Genomic DNA, 22,384 nt, shown 5'->3' on the forward strand with positions numbered 1-22,384 from the left:
ACTAATGTCACTTCCAGGAATGCCGGACTTGGGTCATATCTGTTAATGTTTCCTCCCCCGGAGTCTTTACTTGACAACGCCTTCCGACGTCAGCTTCACCGAAACTTCAAGGAGCTCACCTGCCTGGCAGCCAGGGTGGGAAAAGACGAACACTGAGAGGAGACGCCAGTGTCCTCGTCCGGAAGAAAAACTTCCTCACGAGCTGACAGGTCAACAACATGTGAACTCGCGACCTGTTGATTTTCAGGAACTGTTGCCTTTTTGAACCGCTGCTGGGACGTTTAGGGACCCGCGGACACTGCGGTTTCATTACTTAAAGTTATAACTGATAGGGACTTCCGGGTTGGGACTTCGGCTGAGGAACGCCTATACGGCACTGGGAGTTGAAAACTAGTATGGAAACCAGTGTGGACATTGAGCTGCAGACCATCAAGACGAATGGGAACGATGGAGCAGCATATTTGTCTAATGAACGGGTGAGTTATTAATATTAGGGTAAATAAGTAAGAGTTTATGTTTAGTGGTTTGTCCAGTTATAATAATTATTATTATTACTATTATCATTGTTATTAATAGGCCTATTATTATTATTATTGCATAAGAAATAATAATAATAACAACAATATTAATAACCGTGACAACAGCAATAATAATCACCATCATCATCCTCATAATATCTTATATCTACATCTATATAGGCCTACTAGCTACTACATCCCTATTTTCTTTCAGGTAACTAATTCTTAGTGGCTGCACTATGAAACATAATGTCCTCGCCATTTTGCCCAAAAACTCCCACTGTGGTGTTTAGCACGTCATAGTAATATTAACTAATGTGGGAACAAAAATAAATATCATTGCCATATATAGACATGTAGTATTTTGCTTCCTCATGTGTATAAGGCTTCATTGTAACTGAAGTAAACTGTGTCCTTGGAGAGTTTTCATTTGTGTATGAGAAGCTTGCTTTGTAGCTGTTCCCATGACAGTTATCGGGTAACCGGATGTCTCCCGTTGCCTCCCTTCTGCTGTGCACATCTAAGTTTTAATTATATTATGTGACTGAACCTGTGATTTTTGGTCAGACCTACAGAGGACACTCCACGTGTCAGAGCTCTGACCTTTCAGCTGAAATATATTGACTCTGTTGTAACTCTCATTATTCTGTTTAACACTTTATTAAATAACACCAAAGACAACTTGATCATTTCACTCTTTTTTTGTTAACGTCTGCCGTAACACCTAATATTTATAATATAATAATAATAATAAAGTTTATTTGTATAGCCCTTTACAACAGCCCAGAGGGTGACCAAAGTGCTTTACAATAAAATAAAACAGCAAAAGAACACAAGTAAAGGACAGCAATAAAAAACAATAACAATAAAAATGTCCTAACAATCCGTCTTAAAAAGAAAGGTTTTAAGTTTTGATTTAAAAAGACCTAGGTCAGTGATGGTGCGCATGTCGGGGGGGAGCTTGTTCCACAGTCTGGGTGCGGCCACCGAGAAAGCCCTGTCACCCCAATGTTTGTAATTGGACCTTGGGACCTCCAACAGACCCTGGTTTGACGACCTTAGGGTTCTGTTTCTGACTTGTGGCGTGAGAAGGTCGGATAAATAGGGTGGAGCAAGTCCGTTAAGAGCTTTAAAAACGAATGTTAAAATCTTTAAATCGATTCTAAAATGGACAGGAAGCCAATGAAGAGAGTAAAGGACAGGAGTGATGGGCACGCGTCTAGGAGTGTTAGTTAAAAGACGGGCTGCTGCATTTTGCACGAATTGCAAGCGACTGATGGATGACTGGGAAGTACCAACATAAAGTGCATTACAATAATCTAGCCTTGAGCTAATGAAGGCATGAATAGCTTTTTCAAGGTCAGCACGATTTAGGAATGGCTTCACCTTGGCCAGAAAGCGCAATTGAAAAAAGCTTACATCAACCACAGTGTCAATTTGTTTGTCGAACTTGAAGTTACTGTCGAACGTAACCCCGAGATTTCTGACCGTTGGACTGAGTTTCATTGCTGTGAAATTAGACATTTCTGTTTTCCCAAACACAATACACTCTGTCTTGTCTTCATTAAGATGTAGGAAGTTGGATGACAACCACTGCTTAATGTCGGCAATAGCATTAGTCAGACTCCTATGTGCCCCGCTTCCCGTTAGGCCCAACGGTAAATAGACTTGGAGGTCGTCCGCGTAGCAGTGGAACAACAAATCGTGTTTCGCTATAATTGAACCAAGTGGCAGCATGTAAAGAGAGAAAAGAGTAGGGCTGAGGATCGACCCTTGTGGTACCCCACAGGAGAGAGAGATGCTCGAGGAGGACAGGTCACCAATCATTACTGAAAAGCTTCGATCGGTTAAGTAGGAAGTAAGCCACTTAAGTGCGGTGCCACTGATGCCAACATATTCATTAAGGCGAGATAGCAGGGTCGCGTGGTCCACAGTATCGAAGGCCGCTGTGAGGTCTAGCAGTACTAGGATCATAGGGCATTTGGCATCAACAGACAGAGCAACGTCATTGTGTACCTTCAGCAAAGCAGACTCGGTGCTATGACGAGATCTGAAGCCAGACTGGAATTTGTCAAAAATATTGTTGTTCTCTAAGAATGCTTGTAGTTGTGTGAAAACAACTTTTTCTAGAACTTTGGACAAAAAGGACAGATGGGAAACAGGTCTAAAATTTGATAGAATTGAGGGACCGAGTATTATTATAATATTTGCCTGCTTCCAGGTGACAGCGAGTAATGGAGATGGTGCAGCGTACAGACACCCTGATGCATCAGAGAGAGATGGGTTGCTGTTAGGACAGGTGAGGTTCCAGCAAAGGTTGTGGTCGTTGTTCATCTTATAGTTTTGTTCAGCTTTACAATATATTTGAATAACACATATTTTCTGTTTGGCATGGATTTTACATGTCTGTGTAAAAGACAAAAAAAGGAGCTGTCACTTACTTCCTGCACTCCTGAAAGTGAATAAATCAACACACTGTCCCTAAATGATATATTGCATTCATACTAAGTAAATGAGTGAAGTAAGTGACATATGTCTGCTCATATGTTTGTCAGATTGATGGTTGTAATGGCGGGGTGGCCCCATCTGCCCATGCAGCAGAAGCTCAAGGGGATCTGGAACATAGATTTACTCCTCAAGAGGTATGGAGACTTTTAAAGAAAAAGTCCAAAATGTTGATTGTGGGGTATTTCCTCTGACACTTGTGATAAAGGAAGTGTAACTGTCATGTGATAACTCACTGCGTTACTTTCCCATCCACCCCCAAAGAGGATAGTGAATCTGTGAATAACTTCTTGCAACTTTCGTTTTTGTTTTTTATGCTCTGTTAGTGTTATTTCTTGAATAATGTCATATTAGAGTGATGCATATCTATCTTTGTATTAAAGCTGATAGACTGTGGCCCTATGTTTACGAAGCAATTCCATTGTGCTTTTAGGAAAGTGCCGTGTGCAGGGTAAAGAGAGAGCTAAATGAGGTTGTCTTCTGGAAAGTCAGACTATGGATGATCATCATCAGCATCTTTGTTCTCATCTTGGCTGTGATTTTGATATCGATGGCCGTGTGCTCAGGTAAGGTGTTGAGTGATGCTACATTTTTGTATTTACATAAATGCAGTGGAAAACTGGTAAAGATTTGAATTGCAATCTGTAACAAGGTGTTTTATCATACTTTAAAGCACGCATGTTACAAGGTCACAGACAGCTAAAGGTAAAAGTGCAAGTTATAATACAAGAACATGACATCAAAGCCTTTGTGCAATGAATCTGTAGACTATTTCAGGAGTGTGTGAAAACATTTCATTTTCAGAAGTTATGTTTTCCGTTTTGAGGCTTTGACCTATTTTCTCTTTGAGCAGTGATCCACGAGGACAAGGATGACAACTTTGACCGTTCAATGTTTAAAGTTCCTCAACATTTCCACGGAAGCTTCCAACTGCCCAATCAGGTCTTCACAGAAGAACTTCTCACCCGTTCCTCCAATGAAAGCCAAGCACTTGCTGCTGACCTTCAAGAAAAGGTTTATACCATTTCTGACTTGTATTTCAAATAAAATACTTAAAGGTCCAGTGTGTAAGATTTAGGGGAGGTTTTTACTTGGAGCTGAATTATCCACAGAGGTTTCTTCCTCTTCAGAACAAATGCACCAGGTGATTAAACCAGTGGAAACACTAAATGAAGCAGTTTCAACTTAAAAAAAAAATCATCAGTGTTTTTCTGATGCTGTGGAGGGGCTGCTAACTATGGTAAATACAAATCAAGAGCCAGTGTTTGGTTTGTACGTTCTGGGCTACTGCAGAAAAATGATATACACTCAAAAAAACATGCTTATTAGCCTATGTTATATTCCATTTCTGCCAATATATCCTCCTAAATCCTACACACTCGACCTGTGATTGGTTGTGTTTATAGCGCTTTATAACTATATGGAACAAATATAGAAACTGTGGAATACAAGACAAAATTGCTATGATTTGCTTTTGTATACAGTATATCTTCCTGTCTTTTGCTAATAGGCCTACATCAGTTGTCTCCTAGCAACAGCACCTACATTAGCATTATGAATAGAGGACTGACATTATGCTTATGACTTAACATAAAATAGCAGGGCATGGGGCATTATGTACAGTACGGCAATTACTTTGATTAATTGAAATAGTCATGGTGAATAGTTATGTTTTTAAGGTAAGGGAGGTTCATTTTATTTACAGTGTATAGCTCATTTCATTAAAAATAAAAGGTCATGCAACAAAAGCAAAAGCTTTTGAAAAAGAACGTAAAAGCGTTTGTAACTGAGATTGTAATGCCTCATGCTTCACAAAACAGAAACTTGTTCCTAGCTGCTGGTGCTGAAAGCCCCTTTTTGTTTCTGCCAGAGAATTTAAAAGCCCTCAGCAGCAGGATAAAGCTCTCAGTAAAGTGAAAGTAACACCCACCTAAAACAATTCACTCTCATTGTTTGCTCTCGCATGTGTAAACCTGCCCCACCTAGCTGGCTGACCTCTACACATCCTCCCCTGCCCTGGGACGATACTTCTCCAGAGCTGAGATACGTGAATTCAGGTAAACACACATCACACTCAAGCATTTTCCCACCTCTGCTACATGAAACCACTGGATTTAGCCTTTTGTTATGTGTACATTTTACAGGGAAAAATGTGTTGAGCTTCAGAGTTTCTGTTTCACTCTCTCCACAGGAACGGTTCAGTCATCGCTGACTACCAGCTGACATTCCTCATGCCCGAAGAGCAGCACTATCAGCTGAGAAACATCACTCTGAGCAGAGAGATGGTGTACAACGTGTTCAGACAGTTTCTCTACGACCAGGAGCCAGATGAGTCAGGACAGATGTACATTGATCCAGTTTCCCTGAGCATGTTTTAAGACACTAATGACAATGTTCACAAGCAAACAGGAAAACTGGTAAATCTTGCTTTCTTTGTTTTTTAAGTGAGACGCTGACTCAGTAAACACTAAGCTTTCAGTAAGGTGGTTGACCGTGGCATATGATTTGTCAGACTTCTGTGTAATTCTCCCACGAGTCTGCAGACATTTTGCATATGATGCATCTTTAACCACAGGAAGCTATGTGGCCACAGTCACACAGGCCCGTTACGGCTGTAGGACATTATGATGACCTCATGACCTCTCAGACATTTGCCTGCTGTCAAACCATGTGGTTTAAAAATCAGTGTATGATACACAATTTTTCTATATTGTATTTGAGAATTTTTTGTGCTCGTCTGTGCCTTATTTAGCTGTAAGTGTAAGATTGTTGGCACACATATCAGTGCTGTAATTATTTACATTCATTCTCTGATAATCACTGTGATGTTATACCTGACCGTTTATACAAAACGTGGCAGAGTAAGTGTTTTTTTTAAAGGAAATACAAATGTATATATTTTCATATCAGTGCCATTATTTTCTGTCACCGGACAGCATTTGCAAACCAAAACTGTGGAACGGCCTGAATGCATTTGCATAGACAGCGATCAGACTGCAGGAAGATCAGCTGTAGAGAACTGTACAGGAAAATAAGCCAGCTGGTGGAGTCATTTTGGAAATAATGACTATATAAAACTACATATACTGTATATTCTACTGTTTACACAAAGGGTTAACCTGCTGTACTTCTAACATTCTTTCTGGCTGAATAGTAGAAAAAGTGCATGTCAAACATGCAAATGATGAAGTACTGTTTACTTTGTTTTTCTGTCTCTGTTTGGAGTCAACATTTGAGAATTTACACTGACATTTTCCTCTTAAGGTGTGCTAGTAGCAGGTTGTTGCATTTAATAGCGCAGGCTGCATATCACATGTTAATCAGCTAGAGCCGTGTCAGTGTGTGAGACTGCAGCCTGTTTCCTGGCAGTGATCATGTCAACATGTCTGTCCTCTAATAAGATTACAGCTGTGATTAATGTTTGTGCCAAATGATCTGGTCACAAACAGTCATTCTTCACAGCCACCAGATGGTTATTAATTAGTCCTCCCTTCAGCTGGTTACACTCAGCACAAGACTTCATGGAAAGAACTGAAGCTTGAGCCAACTAAGACACTAATTGCCATGTTTTTTTATCACTTAACATTTTGTGGTAAGAACTCATCTGTTCCAAAGGTGAAAGTAAAGGTTTGATTCAAATAATAATGTGAGAAAATATGTATAAGGCCTGTAATTTCTCAAATAAAGAATATTTTTACAGATATTTTTCACAGCTGAAAGATGCAGTTAATTTGAAGCTCAACTGTAAGGGTTATTAGTCATTCACTTACAGGAGTTAGTTAATCCTCCTTTTTTAAATGGGGCTTAAAAGATATGGTGTATTGGATTGGCATAGAATTTATACTTGAATACAAGTTTTGGCATTATACATAAATTAGTCAGATGGCAGTGCACATAAAAAATGTTAACCCCACAACCAGCTGAGATTTATTAAGAAACTAATGGCCATTCTGAAAAGGCAAAATTAGAGTCACTTGAAAATGTTATTGTGTATGACATAAATTCTTAATAGTACTGTATTCAGAAGGAAATACTGCTGCTACTATTTTCCCCCTGGGCTTCTTTTTCCTGAAGGGGAAATGTTTGCACATGCCATTCTCAAATGCCCTTGTTGCATGATTGTCACATGCTGGTCAAAAGGTCAAGTTTAAAGAACATCAGTGGGATCCCGCTGAGGTTTCAACAGCTTATTACTGTACATAAAAACCAAATCAGTCCACCTGCTGCTGAGATAAACAAGCGTGAACCTGCACATTTCTGTTTAGACTGGATTTATTTATCAGATCGGATGACTTTAATTGACTTAAGCTGCTCTTTACTGTATTTAGGGTTTGGGAGGGTGTCTGTAGGTGTCTCTCTCTGTTTCATCAAAGTAAACACGACTTTATCTGTCTGCAGCAGTGAGAGATCATGTGCCATGGCACAGGGCAACGGCATGGATCCTGGTTGTGTATAGCTTTATAGTTTAATAGACGCTGGCTGCCTTCACTGTGTGTACTCACTGACGGTCCATCTCCTCAATCCTATTTTGAGAAATGTTAATCGTCTAAAGCCAGATTTACTATAATAAGCCCCGTGAGCTGCGATAGCCCGGTTGGCTTAAACACTACTACTCTGTATCCATTATCATACCCATGATCCTCTGGTCTGCAGGGCCACACTCAGGTCAGTTATGCCACCAGTGTAGGTTAAACATACATTTATCTACTCTGGTGTGTGTCTTTGCTCAGGGTGTTTACTTATTTCTGCTTACTCAAACTTAATAAAATCTACTCTGTAATGCCTTAAGTATAAACCTAATTTTCATGATAAGGCTTGGGTTAATGCCATTAGATTGATTGTCTCAAGAAATTCTTTAATAACCACAATTAAACCTGTTATTTTAGGGTCAGTGGCAAAAGAAAACTTTAAGCATAATACCTTTTTCACTTGTCATTGAAGGAAAGAAAACAAACATGAACACTGTCACACATCTCCCTGCATGTTGACATGACAGAAATGTTTGAGTTAATTTGACCTGCTTGTGGGCGCTACGGCTGGAAAGGGGTTAAAATGGTTTAACTCTTTGCAAATGGAAGGCAAGACCGGTCACTGTTAGAACTCACTGAACTCTGATCCGTCTGAAATGTTGTCTGTAAGCAGGAAGGGAATGTACTGAAAGGGAAAAAAGTGACTGTTTCAATCCTCTGCCTATGTATTTTTATGTCTTACTGTAGATTATAAAATACATCCAAAGTACAGTGCTTCTGATCTTGCGCTTGCTAACATGGTTCCCAATTTGTGAACATAGCTGCCAGGTAAACTAAAACGCAACATGCGTAGAGTATACTTTTATTGGACTGTCTTCATTTCAATAAAACCTTTAACTTGTATGTAATTTCTTATGTAAGAAACACATTGTGAAAGTCTTGCAAACCAGCTAAGAATCCTCGTGTGTTATGTTGTGTTATGAACTCTTCTGCAGCTTCCCTCAGTGATGTAAGCCCTCAAAGGAATACTTCACCCACAAAATGATCATTTGCATATCAATTAGTCGTGCCTTGTTGCTTTGAATTCCTGAAAAGAAAAAATTTTCTTGCCTCCATGGAAAGTGGTGAACATATTAATTTATTGATTGATTTGGGGACAGCAAAACTACATCAAACATGCTTTTACAAACTCTCTCACAACCGGCTTTGAAGAATGTATAGGTAAGTTATATTTCAATTCAGTTTGAGGCAGTAAGGTTGATCTTTGATGTGTCTGATCTGAGCACTAGTTGCAGCCTTTTCACTCCTGGTGGCTTGTCAACATTATTAACAGTTCGACAATGAATACTGAATTGAGCCATCAAAATTAATTAACACTTTTAGTCCTTGAAATTTTGACAGCTTTTGTTCATTGTATCTTTGACAAGCCTAAAAATAGGATAACAAAAGACCATATGAGGGACAGGCCTCTAATGTGCACAAGCACAAAATTAAAAATGATAAATTATTTGCTTTTGAAAAAAAAAAAGTACATGTATGTACATGTTTCTCCTTTTATTAACATACCTATTCTGTGTATGACCGTATTTATCATAGATAATATAACTTTTATGTAATTTTTCTCAAGAGGCTTAGTGCGTTTCTTGTAGCTCAGAAAAATCCCCTGGCCTGTTCATGTCTGTAAAGAGGATGAGTCAACTCCCACAGGAATTCCCTTGGTAATTCCCTGAGGAACCCCAGAGGTGTGGGATAACCATTGAGAGGGAGGACCCAGCTATGTTGGTACATTTAGATTATTTCTTTGAATGCATTAAGATGTGACTATGCCAGTGAGCACAGAAAATAATGGTGGCTATAAAAATACCTCCCTAAAGGGCAATGAAGAAACAACAAACACAGAAAAGAAAATGGAATATTGAATTGATATGAAAAGAATAAATTAAAAAATGAGAAGCAACTTCATCCCCCAGTGCCATGGTAGAAGTCTTCAATTAATGCTGTAATTCTCTCAGAGTCAAAAGTTCAAGCCCAGGTGAGCTTCCCTTGTTGAAGTCCCACCTCCCAGAATCTCGGTAACCAAGCCCCCTTCAGTCATGTAGCATGCAATGTTCTGATGTTCTTGGAAGACTTGTGCAGTTATCCTATTAAAGGGTTATCTCTGCTTTTGGCTGTGCCAAGACTTAAAGCTTAAGGTGGTCGTTGCATGAGATTTCCTCAGTGCTGCCAGTGCTCTCTGAGAACACTGTCCTCTCCTGCTCTCAACCTCACCACTGGCTCTCTGCAGGACTCTGGCCCAAATCAAGCCTCTGAAGGAATAATGGGCGCCCACAGCTCCAACCTGGATGATCTCATGGAGGAGGACATGCACCACTGGTACACCAAATTCATGAGGGAGTCTCCGTCGGGGCTCATAACGCTCTTTGAGCTCAAGACTATGCTTGAAATGGGCGGTATGACAGAGGAGGCCAGCAGCTATGTGGACCAGGTCTTCTTCACCTTTGATATGGATGGGGTAGGAAAACAGTGTTCTTTCTTGTTCTCAAGTTCTTTCTTTGTCAGGAAAATAATTGTGTGATTCCCTTAGTCTGGAAATGATTTGCCAACTGATGAGACAGTTGCTTGATGAATTCCTGATGCATACAAGTTGTTGAAATAATCAAATAATTACACTGGTATCATAGAACCAAACTTTGCAGTGAGAAATAAAAGGCTTGTTGCCTTATTTCTGATGGTTTTAAAAGACAGTGTACCATTTTAAAAAGACTGTTCTCTACTGTGAGTCCTGACCTCTTTAACCGAGCTTAGGACAAAAGGTCATGCATGATGGGCAGAACATGAATTACAGTAAATATCTGCTATAGTTTCCTCAGCATTAACCCTATAGTCCTTGCATAGAAATGCATAAATGTTATATGATACAGCTGAAAATCTTAATTGAAATAATACCTTTTGGTGTTGCTGTACAAGCACATGCATTGTCCTTCTCCTAACTGTGTCTCTCTGTCTTTTTGCAGGATGGCTATATAGACTTTGTGGAATACATCGCAGCCATCAGTTTGCTACTGAAAGGAGAAATTAACCAGAAACTGAAGTGGTACTTCAAGCTCTTTGATCAAGATGGAAATGGGAAAATTGACAAAGATGAATTGGAGACCATATTCAAGGTACACTCTAATTTTCTTTAAATGTTCCATAATTAGAGTTCCACATATCTAACAAAGACAGCAGCTAAACGTTTCCTGTATGATAAAGCTTAACAGCTCTTCTCCGAAAGAGCAGAAATGGGCCATGAACTAGATGTGAGGCCTAATCCAGGGGGCTTCTTACCCAACGCCATGGCTAAATTTGGCCATATTACCTCATTCAGTCACGAAAGACAGTATAGAGTAATCATCCTACAGATTACATGACACCTTTCTCCCTTGTCACCATTATATTAATAATTGTAGGAAATTACACTTTTTATCAGTTAAGTGGTATCAGCAGTCCTTTAAGACTCAGTAGGAGGTGGAGTAGGACCAGTATATAGCTTTTCTCACTCACTAAGTCTCCTGTTTAGTTTTTGCATTCAGCAGCTGCCATGTTTTATTTAAGTGATAGGCCTTTGCAAGTATCAGTATAACAAACAATGAACCATGTAAATTCTTTTAGGCTATTCAAGATATCACCAGAAGCTACGACATCCCCCCAGATGAGATTGTGACTCTTATATATGAGAAGATTGATGTCAACGGAGAAGGTGAGGAATGTTTTATTTACTTTATTAGCGCTGAACATAAAAAGTGTTCTTGGTTAGAAATAATGTCACCATGACTTGTCCAGCCTTGCATGAGTATGAGGCATCAATAAACATTCTAGCTGGGAAAAATAATAATACCCATTTCTGTCAGACAATGTTTAAAATACGCTGATGCCATTTTCATCTTTCCTGCTTCTGTCCGCAGGCGAGCTCACACTGGAGGAGTTCATCAGTGGAGTCAGGGATCATCCCGACATCATGGAAATGCTCACCAAGATGATGGATCTTACCAATGTCCTGGAAATTATTCTTAAAGGCCAACAGAGGAAAGCTGTAAACTGAATTAACAATGAACAAGATGGATTGTGTGGAGAATTCTTTTTGGAGGGTTTTCAGCATGCAGCAGTGTTGAGAGAAGAGTGTTTGTGCTTGACTGGTGAAGAGCCAAGTCCCAGCTCAAACTGCACAGATTGAACTGAATGGATTGACTGAGCAGGCCCACGCAGACATGATCTCTCTCTGTGTGTGTGCCACCGGAGGGAAGCAGGGGATTTGTCCTCTTCCCTCAGCTTGCGCTTGCACATTCCTTCAGCGGTGGCCCTTCAGTTTTGATAAGTTTTCAGACGTTTTTACTGGTGATGTGTTTGGAGAGTCTCGGTGACGGGAGGCCCATCTGCTCTCAGGTTCCCATCATGATTCGAGGAGACGGCACAAAGCGAGGTGGATAGATCGCTTTGATTTACCTTGTTAAGAGCTTACTGAGCCGGAAATATTGTATGGGACTTTTGGTTCACAGTACTGTCAGGCACAAGAAGACAACTGCCAAACTGGTAGTGAATGTTTTACAAAACTTCAGTACAGAAAGCACTTCCTATGGCATCTATGACATTATTACAGCATTTGGGTGTTAACCTATTAACATGTTAACATCTAAAACACTTAATGAGATTGATTGTTCTGTGTTTTGTGTTGTTGCACATGTAGGATCTGCATGAAAGCAATGCTGATGCTTGTAGAAAAACTGGATGGTAGCTGAAGATCCATGTCGTGGGTGAATGTAAAAAAAGAAATTGCATGAATTTAGTATATTTTACAATAATTAAGTTTGCAATGTTGCCTTAAAATCAATACAATGTTTTTGTTAAACTCTTTTTGTCTTTTGTTCTCTCAATAATCTTGACCCTGGCAGTTTATGGTTTAAAGCAGACCTTTAGGTCATGCGCATCCAGATGATGAACACTAACTGCTGGACAAGCGATCATGCCACTAGACTATGCTCCCATGAATATATATTTCATCAGACTGGTATGATGAAGAACCTTAAGTTCAGCACCTCACCTCAGTGGCGATTAAATTTATATTTATGGGAGTATACGCTAGTGTGCGGACTCTTGTTTTTCCATCCAAAGCAGACCATTGTCACAAGGATGCAGGGGGCATAAAACCTATTCACATTCATCACTCTCTGATCTGCTTGATCATGAGAGAAGTTCTACATTAAACATAAAATGGAAGCATATGCATGGTGTCCAAATAACTTGTCTCCAACTGCAAACATAGTGTATGTCACTGTGTGAAAATCCATTTTAAATTAAACCTTATCCAAAGAGCAGCTATCATTCTCTAAACAGTTATCCTTGTCTTTTTAAGTGATAAAAATCTAGTCTTTTGTTTTCAGGGTGGTGCTTGGCTCCTCTTCTGAACTAGTCTGCCAAGGGACAGACTGTCTGCAGAGCTTTCATTTCCATTTGTGCACAAAATACCAGAGCTCTTCTCAAACATGAAAGATCCTTATTATCAGCCATCATTTAGTTTTTGAGGGGAACCAGACATACAAACAATTGTTTGCACCCAAGCCCATCTGGACCTCTCCGTCATTTTTGAGATTATTTGAGGATAACTTAATTTTCTTTTAAAGATCAGTTTTCCAAGTTCTCTTTGCCTTTGCAGTATTATGTGCAAACAGACAACAGAAGAACCAGGAGTTCATGTCTCTAAGATAACCTGCAAATACAAACACAGCTGACCTTGGTTTAATAATTAGTCTTTTTTGTTTGGTTAAAATTTGACATCCCTCTCCTGATTTTTGAACTTCAATTAATAAATACAAAATCATGTTAGCCCCTTGTACAGAGGATATTCAAACAAAATGGTCTGCATGGTTAATGATTTATCGGATGTTCATTTTGTTCCACACCAGTCAGATATTGTTATGACCCCGGAGGAATTACAGGTTGTGTAAATCAAATAAAGATAAGAGTTTGACTCCACATAGCACTCAAAGCGTTCCTAAAAGTATCGGCTGATGTAATTACGTAACTGCCCAGATCGACCCACCTGTGCTCATCATATAAATTCACCACTATCTGCTCTCATGGCTTTGCACTGCACACTGCTTCCTATACTGTCAGCCACCACAGCACAGGAACAGCTAACCACATCCAACTGGAACCATGCAGTCTGCCGAAGCCAAATTCAACAAAAACAGCCTGCTCTTGGCTCTGAGGCGATACAGCTCAGCTGTTAGCGACATGGAGCAGACCATCCTCCTGCCGAGCCTGCTGCGAGATGTACCCTCTGATGAGGCGTGGGACTGTGAAGCAGCAGAGGAGTCCTGCAGAGACCTGTATGGCACCTATCAGCTGCTCAAAGCCATAAGAAACACCGTGGAGAGCAACCTGGGTCTCCTGGATGACCACAAGTCCAAGAACACAGTGCTCAACAAGACCCTGGAGCCTCTCTTGGACACAGATCCTGAAGGTCTCTTCCGCTTCCACCTGACAGGACTGTTTTCTGTGATGATTGACCTCACCAAGAAGACTCAAAGCCTCACAGAGAAATATATGGACATCATTGGAGTGGCAAATTAGAAACATGTAAGATACATGGACATAAAGCAAAATACCTGGTGTTTGTAAAAGTGCTGTGGCAAAGTCATCTGAACATCCCAAATGTCCGCACTGTTTGCACTCAGTGACTTCTAACTTAATGAAAATGGAATAAACGTGCATTGTCAATACTGATCAATTTGATCTCTTCATTTGCTGACTGTTATAGTCTCTTGGAAACTGTGGTTTAAGAGTATGGCAAATGTTGACTGATTAAATGATCATGAAAAAACAGAGCATTGTTCTAGGCTTGATTTATGCCCAAACACACAAACTCATCATGCTTGTTGTTTTAACTTATCAGGAAAATTTCAGTCACATCATTTTGACTTTGGGTATTTTTTTATTTACATAATTATATTTAACACAATAAAGATTTCACAAAAAGCCCACTCAGGACAGATGGTAGTCTGTAGGTGTTTTCTCTCCCCCTCCCTCTTCCATCTCACCAGCCGCAGACACTTAGCGCACAGGATGGAAAGGCTCAACAATCTCTGCAAAGGTCTTTTTCTCTGGTGAGACAAAACAAAGAGAAGAAAATGATTACACACATGCAAAGGTCACAGTGTTTTAGATGTATCTGTGAAGACGTGTGTATTGAACTTTAAAAGCTTCATATCCTAATATCCACCATGTGTTAAGATTCTGGTCTTTTATCACCATATGATGGTGGTGGTGATAGGTTAATGTGTAAGAGAATAACAGTCCATTCAAAAACACAAAGTAATAAAAATATTCTGTATAAGAAATTAAATTATATTCATACAGAGCACTGCATGCACCTGTTATTAAATAATCAGGTAACAGCCCTGCAGTTCCTTCTGAACTGACAAGAGATCATGCAAAAGACGGAAAAACAAAGTTCACCACTAGACTGTGCTCCCATGAATATATATTTTATCAGACTGATATGATGAAGAACATTAAGCTTATCACCTCACCTCAGTGGTGATTAAATTAAATTCATATTCATGGGAGTATACTCTAAGGTGTAGGCTGTTTTTCCATTCAAAGCAGACCACTGTCAAAAGGATGCAGGGGTTATAAAATGTGTTCAAAATCATCACTCTCTGATCTGCTTAATTATGAGAGGAATTCTACAATATTTTAATATAAAAACTAACTATAAATGTAAAATGCATGGCAAGCATATGCATGGTGTCCAAAATAACCTGTTTCCAACTACAAACATACTGTAAATCACTGTGTGAAAATACATTTTTTAAATTGAACCTTATCTCAAGAGCAGCTATCATACTCTAAACAATTAAAACTTGATTTTTTTAAGTGACAACAAACTAGTCTTTTGTGTTCAGGGTAGTGCTTGGCTCCTCTTCTGAACCAGTCTGCCAAGGGACAGACTGTCTGCAGAGCTTTCATTTCCATTTGCGTGCAATAATATTTACCATGATTTAGGATTCTGGTCTGTTATCACCATATGATTGCTCATAGTGATGATAGTTAAATGTGCAATAGCACAACAGACCATTTAAAAACACAAAGTAACAAAAAAAATAATCCTGAATAAGAAAATAAAATATATTCATTCAGTGCACTGCATAAATCTGTCTTACCAGATAACAGCCATGCAGTTCCTTCTTAAAAAAAACTGCTCAACTGTGCTTAAGAAAAATCAACCTGATAACTATCATGCCACAAATTTTCATGAAGAAACAATCAGTGACCTTACTGCACAGACAGGTGGATGAAGTGGGACTTATCAGTGTCCCTCCTGAGACTTTAAGCAAATGATTATTGAGAAACACGCATAGAGCATTATGAGCACAGCTATACTGATGTGTTCTTCTGTCTTCTCCTGTTTGAGCAAGAGCTCTGAAAATTCACTCACCCTTTGGTGCAAACTCCTCCGGGTGGAGTCTGATATACTCGTTCATATCACGATCCAGTCTGGCATAAGTGTAATTTTCATATTTAGTTAGGTGGTAGCCGATAAACCAACCGATTGTTGCCAACAGGACTTGTCGGTGGACACCTAAAAAAGGAAAATAATACAGATGACGATTTTTTTTGGCACATAGCATGAAAGCACAACAATATAAGCTTTGCACTGAAAGCAAAAATAAATCTTTCATTGAAATTAACAAGCATCCTAGAATATACAAATCAAAACTAGGAGGAAAACGTTTTAGAAAGTTATATTGAGATATTTTTCTCACCAGGGCACCTGTTGCTGAAAGTAAGAACAGTTCAAAACTGGAGTATACAAATAAACAAAGCATAAATAGCCTATAGCCTATCAGATTGAATATGCAGTTTAGATTAAAAACGGCCTCGAGCCCTCACTTCATAGTTTGTCTGCTATTATTTACCATTTAATTTGAGACATATGAAACGAGAGGAAACACAGGTAGGTAACCACACACTTTAAGCTAACACAATAAATATGTCATAAGTTATTACTCTGCTATGAAACAACATGTTGGCTCTTTACCAGTGCACCATCTCAGGGTAGGTTTTTTTTTTTTTTTTTATATTTTCTGATTAAATGTCGCATACGCTTTAAAGGAGAGTCCACCTCAGCAGACAGGATAAAGTCTGACAGGCAGCTAGCAAACATGCTAACCTGATTTTAGCGGCGGCCTGTGGTTGATGGCGTTATGAAGCATCGCGGAGCACCAGCCTATACCGGCCAGCCACACCGAGCTCCTGTTGACGATCCCCGGAGGGGGGAGAGACTTCGCCTCGTCTGGTACCAGCCCCATGGCGACAAATTTCCACTTAAACTGAGGAATTTAAGTGACCTCCCGTCTGCCTGCCTTGTTAGCTATCACCTCCTGTAGGAAGTCAAGGGCATGGTGTGTAACCGAATAAAACGTCCGGGTACATCAAATGAGAAGCGCTTCAGTTCCGCCTGCCCTGTATCCTAGCAACGCACGAAGCCCCAGATGGTAAAACTTTACATTTAGCAATGAAAATGATTACTATTCAATGACATTACATTGATTAGATTTTTAAATATAGAATCACATACACATAACACTGTTATCCACGTATTTTAAAGAGTACAGAACACTACATCAAATGAAGCTCTCTGCAAGTTACTGGGCTATTACTAAGCTTGATACTAACATTAGGCAATTTTGGTATCTAGCCAGCTTTTTCTTTAGAATTATTATTCATTACAGTGGGCTAACTAATGCAGGCTTGGTGAGTAATGTGGCCGCATTTGCCATGTAAGGTTGTACTGATGGTCAGTGGTGTTGTAGTGGGGTAAAATGGGACTATGTCCTAGTGTGTGTGTGTGTGTGTGTGTGTGTGTGTCCTTCTAACATTCATAATAATAAATTAACAGAAGCTGCAAAACATTGCTATGGCCCTTGAGTAATGAGAACTTGAAGGATGTCCCTTTTTTTAAGTCATTGCCTCATGATTATCATAACTCTGTACTGTATGTGGTGCAGCTAATATAGGCTACATTAAGATTTCTAACAATGACCATCCTATATTGCATATATAAAGTGTGAAAGTGTGAAATGTAATGGAGTAAATGCATAACATTTAACACAGTATAAATGTTTACATCTTGAATTGTCTGCTTCATCAGACTTTAACATGATATCTATCTGACTTATTTTATATTCATGTTTTCATGCATTCTTTTAATTCTTTGCATGCTTTTATGTTTTTCTATTTTAGTGGCCATTTTAACACCTGGCCTGTGAACAACAGTTGAAAATTAGCCTTTATCTGACACTAATACATCTACAGTAATATTTATTAATGTGCACTGCCCCTATAGAAATGAAATCAGAAATTAAATAAATAAAAATACTTAAGTTCAGCTCCTTATAATAGCACTTAAGTGTAATACTTGAGTAGATGTACTGGGTTACTTTGCATGTGCGCTGATGACATCATTGAGTGCAGTCTTCCTCCTCCTCCTCGTCCTCCTCCTCTATGAGACAGGCTGCTGCTGAGCTGCTGAGGATACACAGCCAGAGGAATTATGCCCTGCCCAGCAGTGGCTTTGCCTATTTGATGAGGTGACCTATGCATACCAAGTAGTTGTAAGTCCGGGGAGATCCCCGTGTTTTTGGTAAGTGCAAACTCTCTCCACACTCTCTCCAGGCTGACTGACATGTTTCTCTCCTGCATCTGCACATAGTGGCAAAATGGCTAGAGTCGCACGGTAGCTGCTAGTTGCTACTGTTGCTAGCTTCGCCCTAATAGCTCTCAGCTCAGGCTGCAAATGTGGCATTAATAGGACGAAATGTGTCGTTAACTCAGATCGAGCCTGTGCAGGATGATATAATGTTACTTTGCGTTATAAAACAAGATAAAATGGCGAAGAAGGAAATGCGACGCAGGGAACAATTCATATGGACGCGCTTTCAATTGAATTAGACCTTAAAATAGGGCTCATTGTATCCAGGCTGGCATTCAGGGATTCACGTAGTCTTGAAGCAACAGTTTGATCCTTAATAATGTTCCTTTTTATTATGAGATATTTAGTTTTTACGCACGTACAGGCCCGAGTCTCCGTGCTGGCACCGGAGCAGATGTAACGGTGCAGCAGAGAATACTAAAACTGTTTATTACAACCCCTGTTTACATGCATGTTACACCAGGACACTGACTGGAGACACAGAGATCCATCAGGTCGGCTACACATCTGCGTTTTATCTTGCAGATTATTTTCCAGATTATGTTCCAGCAGTGTTTTCAGCTTCCGCGGCTCCATTATTCCCCAAAAGTGATGCACGGACCCTGAAACTGCGCTATGCACGAAATATTAGGGATCTCGCGTTGTGCACACAGCCTGTCATATGATGTGAAAATAGGGAAAATGATTGAGAAGTGAAACAGGAGAAGAGATAGAAATATTTCCTCTGTGTGTTCCTCCGTGTCCTCATGTTGTTGTTCTCAAAGTTCAGAGTGTCCTCAGTGTAAGAGGCCTCAATGATGGAGCAGCTAGGATAGCATGTGATTTAATTAAATGTGTAGATTATCATTTTTATGAATACCAGAGATAGGGAGGTACAACTATGTCACAGAGTTGAGGAACTTTTGGTTTGAGTAATTAGTCAGCAAATATTGTACAATTTATTTGCGGAACTGAGTTACATCTGAAATCAAATTTACACACCTAAGATCCAAACCAGTGCATTTTAAACTCACAATTCCTCCTATTTGTGTCAGTGAAGATTATTCAAGTCAGATGTCAGCTGTGATCTCTCCCGGGGATGCTGGCCTTTATGCCACTTTCACAACTCTTTGGTTTCCTCATCATCTTCACCGTCTGTCTTCAGGACTTTTCAGGATTGTGCCACTTGCATCGACTTAATCTAATGCATTGATTTCATGTGAATGCATTTACTAACCACCAGTTTTCGTGTGTCTTTATTCTTCACAGTTTAGCATGAGCATGGAAGATTATGACTACCTGTTCAAAATAGTTCTGATAGGAAATGCTGGAGTTGGGAAGACATGTCTCGTCCGGCGCTTTACTCAGGTTTGTATAAGTCTGAGTGTGTGAGTTTAGAGATGTTGACTTACATAGTATTACAATACCAGACTGTGTATTTATGTTTTTATTTTAGGGCCTTTTCCCACCTGGACAGGGGGCTACTATCGGAGTAGATTTTATGATTAAAACGGTGGAAATCAAAGGGGAGAAGGTCAAGGTACTGAAAGATTACAGTTATTTTTTAACACATAACATGAGACGCCTTTATGTTTTGCTATAGTTGCTCATTGCAGATATTGTGGTTTGCAGCTGCAGATATGGGACACAGCTGGACAGGAGAGATTTCGCTCCATTACTCAGAGTTATTACCGTAGTGCCAACGCCCTCATTCTTACGTATGACATTACCTGTGAGGACTCCTTCAGGTGCCTTCCAGAGTGGCTGAGGGAGATTGAGCAGTATGCCAACAACCAGGTGGTGACTATATTAGTCGGTAAGAAGTCTGACTTTGTACATTAATAACAGATGGACCTCTTTCATCATCGGGCTCATTGTTCATTATGAGAATGCTGTGAATAATAGTGTACACCGGAACTGGCCTGGTTTTCAGAGCCCGCTTGGCGAGCTGATGTCAGAGGCAGTTTCTGAATAGACTTGCAAACGTCAAAGCCAGTTTTTGTTAACATAAAGAAATCATTTTTGTCTGGAATTTAAAGCTCATACACTGTCTTTGCTTACATGCACACACATACCTCCTCCACTTCAGAAAGACAGTCTGTGTTGTGATGCAAGATGCCACATTCCTGCTTGTTACATGTATTGACATATGCATGTTATATGTCTTTCCAGGTAATAAAATAGATCTGGCAGAGAAGAGAGAGGTTCTCAGACAGAGGGCTGAAGACTTCGCCGAGGCTCAGAGCATGCTGTATCTAGAGACCTCGGCCAAAGAGTCTGACAATGTTGAGAAACTTTTCCTCGACCTGGCCTGCGAACTCATTCGAGAGGCCAAGCAGAACAAGCTTGACAACAACGACACTGCCCCGATGCCCGGTGAGGGTAAAACCATCAGTTACTTGAGCTGCTGCAACCTCAATTAGAGAGAGCTCAGCCCTCTGGCCGTGGTAACTCAGTAGCCATTGACTGTAGAGGGCAGATGGCCGAGCCCCAATGCCTCCGTCCCTCTGAAATGGCATAAAGCCACTTCTTAATCCTGTCATTTCCAATCCCATGCCTTTTTAAAAGCTGTACAAGGGAGTTAGTCAACTTTAGTTTGGCCTTCCAGGAACAAGCATTTTAGATGCTGCCAGTATGGAGAACATTGTCCTCAATGCAACAGGATGTAAAGAGTTGCCTGATGCATCCAGGAATCGGAGTAGGCTTCCATTTTGTTCTCCTCATGGTGAAATGGCAGACCTTTCCTATTTGGGCTTTAGGATCCATTGTCATTAAACATCAATATTCACCAGCAGTATTACGTGAGTAAAAAGTTCGACCAGGTATTTTGTTACAGATTCTACATAGCTGACAACAGGTGTCATGATCATCGGAGGTTATCAGTAAATGGTAACACTATGTTTACATACACTACATTTTTGAGATGACATAGTCTGATCAAGTTGCAAAAAAGTTTTGCAAGCTTACCCTAAAAATCTGTTGCACAATCATTTATTACCTTCTGGTTTCTTCTGCTCTGAGAATCGCATATGGTTTTATTAATTGTCATAATCTCATTTCTGAGTAGTTATTTGCACCTGTCATTACAAACTGTGAAATATTTGTTCCCAATAGAAGGTTTTTACTTGCTGCTAAAATATGTTTTTGTGTCAGATAACAAACTGAAACACGTATAAATACTACATTGAAACAGTATTCTGTGATACCATTGTTATTTTTATTTTTAGCATACTTGCAGCGCTTGTGTTTAGTCAGTTGATATTGTATGAAGCAGTTTGAAAGGCCTCAGATATCGTCAGTCATCAGTAGAAATTATAAACGGTTTAATCAATTGACTTTTTTTATTTGACTGTCAGCTGTTTTTTTTAAATTTTAATTTCATCATAGACGTGAATATTTCTGCCTTTGTTGTTGCTGCCTAGCCATGAAATTGTATCACTTCTTATTTGTTCGAAGAGATATGTTCATGTAGTTTCGTATTTGACTTGTTGTACTTCATATGCTTTTATTGTGAAATTTCTTGATTGTCCAGCATGTTTTGCCATAATTTGTAGTGTCTAACTTTATCTTTCATATATTTGCCATAACTGTAATGTACTGTATTGCACAATGCCATATACTGCACACTTATTATTTTTATTGTAACATTTTGTCCTTTGTTGTACAGACTGTAGTACATCTTGGCACTTTGCTTTTATATTTTTTATTTTCAGTAATCCCTTTGTACAACCGGCGAGCATTTTGTTTTGCCTTTTACCTTAGATTTAACAGCAGTGACTTATTGTTAATCCCTTGCATTTTCTTGAAAACACAATATGGGAAATACAAAGGAAAACACTATTGGGATATTGTGCTTCTTTTCCTTTATGTGTACAAAGTAATACCTAAAAATACTCTGTATAACATTAAATAATTACACTAAATATTGTGTACTTGTCATGTTATTATTGCTTACAGCCAGTCATTACCGTGACTGTCCAGTACTGTAGTAAAGATCCTTATTCATTTGAACCTCCTAATTAACAAGTAACCTCTTGCCACGGCCACTTGTAACGAAATGTTTGTACGTTGTTTTAATTTGAAATAATGTACCGGAACTTAAAGTGTTTTATCATTGACGCCGACTTTACGAATTAAATATTGCAGATCCTGACAGTGAC

General features: G+C 39.5%; 5 protein-coding genes across 5 annotated transcripts; 4 read left to right on the forward strand and 1 right to left on the reverse strand.

Moving 5' to 3' along the window:
* Positions 1–46: 46 nt before the first annotated feature.
* On the forward strand, positions 47–6,726 carry LOC125888662 (TPA-induced transmembrane protein homolog). The gene is made up of 7 exons (XM_049576163.1): positions 47–476; positions 2,740–2,817; positions 3,074–3,160; positions 3,457–3,589; positions 3,877–4,037; positions 5,010–5,080; positions 5,215–6,726. The coding sequence occupies exons 1-7, from the start codon at positions 396–398 to the stop codon at positions 5,399–5,401; spliced, it is 798 nt and encodes a 265-aa protein (XP_049432120.1). The 5' UTR covers positions 47–395; the 3' UTR covers positions 5,402–6,726.
* A 1,953-nt stretch (positions 6,727–8,679) lies between these two features.
* Positions 8,680–12,645, forward strand: guca1c (guanylate cyclase activator 1C). Its single transcript, XM_049576164.1, has 4 exons — positions 8,680–10,004; positions 10,507–10,656; positions 11,144–11,231; positions 11,437–12,645. The coding sequence occupies exons 1-4, from the start codon at positions 9,696–9,698 to the stop codon at positions 11,571–11,573; spliced, it is 684 nt and encodes a 227-aa protein (XP_049432121.1). The 5' UTR covers positions 8,680–9,695; the 3' UTR covers positions 11,574–12,645.
* Positions 12,646–13,585: 940 nt separating this feature from the next.
* On the forward strand, positions 13,586–14,353 carry LOC125888666 (thyroid hormone responsive). Its single transcript, XM_049576166.1, has one exon. The coding sequence runs from the start codon at positions 13,685–13,687 to the stop codon at positions 14,099–14,101; it is 417 nt and encodes a 138-aa protein (XP_049432123.1). The 5' UTR covers positions 13,586–13,684; the 3' UTR covers positions 14,102–14,353.
* Positions 14,354–14,442: 89 nt separating this feature from the next.
* ndufc2 (NADH:ubiquinone oxidoreductase subunit C2) lies at positions 14,443–16,948 on the reverse strand. Its single transcript, XM_049576167.1, has 3 exons — positions 16,704–16,948; positions 15,969–16,112; positions 14,443–14,631 (listed from the first exon to the last, which is right to left on the reverse strand). The coding sequence occupies exons 1-3, from the start codon at positions 16,840–16,842 to the stop codon at positions 14,582–14,584; spliced, it is 333 nt and encodes a 110-aa protein (XP_049432124.1). The 5' UTR covers positions 16,843–16,948; the 3' UTR covers positions 14,443–14,581.
* A 1,064-nt stretch (positions 16,949–18,012) lies between these two features.
* Positions 18,013–22,381, forward strand: rab30 (RAB30, member RAS oncogene family). The gene is made up of 5 exons (XM_049577207.1): positions 18,013–18,176; positions 19,494–19,592; positions 19,681–19,764; positions 19,857–20,040; positions 20,397–22,381. The coding sequence occupies exons 2-5, from the start codon at positions 19,500–19,502 to the stop codon at positions 20,645–20,647; spliced, it is 612 nt and encodes a 203-aa protein (XP_049433164.1). The 5' UTR covers positions 18,013–18,176; positions 19,494–19,499; the 3' UTR covers positions 20,648–22,381.
* Positions 22,382–22,384: the final 3 nt, after the last annotated feature.

Source organism: Epinephelus fuscoguttatus, linkage group LG5 (genome assembly GCF_011397635.1).
Source record: "Epinephelus fuscoguttatus linkage group LG5, E.fuscoguttatus.final_Chr_v1".
NCBI classification, from domain to species: domain Eukaryota; kingdom Metazoa; phylum Chordata; class Actinopteri; order Perciformes; family Serranidae; genus Epinephelus; species Epinephelus fuscoguttatus.

Bases quoted from the DNA above. Each gene is read 5' to 3' on its own strand.
- LOC125888662 (XM_049576163.1), top strand. From the start codon at position 396: ATGGAAACCAGTGTGGACATTGAGCTGCAGACCATCAAGACGAATGGG. The intron at 477-2,739 runs GTGAGTTATTAA...GCCTGCTTCCAG, and splicing joins CATATTTGTCTAATGAACGG to GTGACAGCGAGTAATGGAGA. The intron at 5,081-5,214 runs GTAAACACACAT...CTCTCTCCACAG, and splicing joins GCTGAGATACGTGAATTCAG to GAACGGTTCAGTCATCGCTG.
- guca1c (XM_049576164.1), top strand. From the start codon at position 9,696: ATGAGATTTCCTCAGTGCTGCCAGTGCTCTCTGAGAACACTGTCCTCT. The intron at 10,005-10,506 runs GTAGGAAAACAG...GTCTTTTTGCAG, and splicing joins TCACCTTTGATATGGATGGG to GATGGCTATATAGACTTTGT. The intron at 11,232-11,436 runs GTGAGGAATGTT...TTCTGTCCGCAG, and splicing joins GATTGATGTCAACGGAGAAG to GCGAGCTCACACTGGAGGAG.
- LOC125888666 (XM_049576166.1), top strand. From the start codon at position 13,685: ATGCAGTCTGCCGAAGCCAAATTCAACAAAAACAGCCTGCTCTTGGCT.
- ndufc2 (XM_049576167.1), bottom strand. From the start codon at position 16,842: ATGGGGCTGGTACCAGACGAGGCGAAGTCTCTCCCCCCTCCGGGGATC. The intron at 16,113-16,703 runs GTTAGCATGTTT...TTCCTTTTTTAG, and splicing joins CAGGCCGCCGCTAAAATCAG to GTGTCCACCGACAAGTCCTG. The intron at 14,632-15,968 runs GTGAGTGAATTT...TTGTCTCACCAG, and splicing joins GGAGGAGTTTGCACCAAAGG to AGAAAAAGACCTTTGCAGAG.
- rab30 (XM_049577207.1), top strand. From the start codon at position 19,500: ATGAGCATGGAAGATTATGACTACCTGTTCAAAATAGTTCTGATAGGA. The intron at 19,593-19,680 runs GTTTGTATAAGT...TTTTTATTTTAG, and splicing joins TCGTCCGGCGCTTTACTCAG to GGCCTTTTCCCACCTGGACA. The intron at 19,765-19,856 runs GTACTGAAAGAT...TGTGGTTTGCAG, and splicing joins TCAAAGGGGAGAAGGTCAAG to CTGCAGATATGGGACACAGC.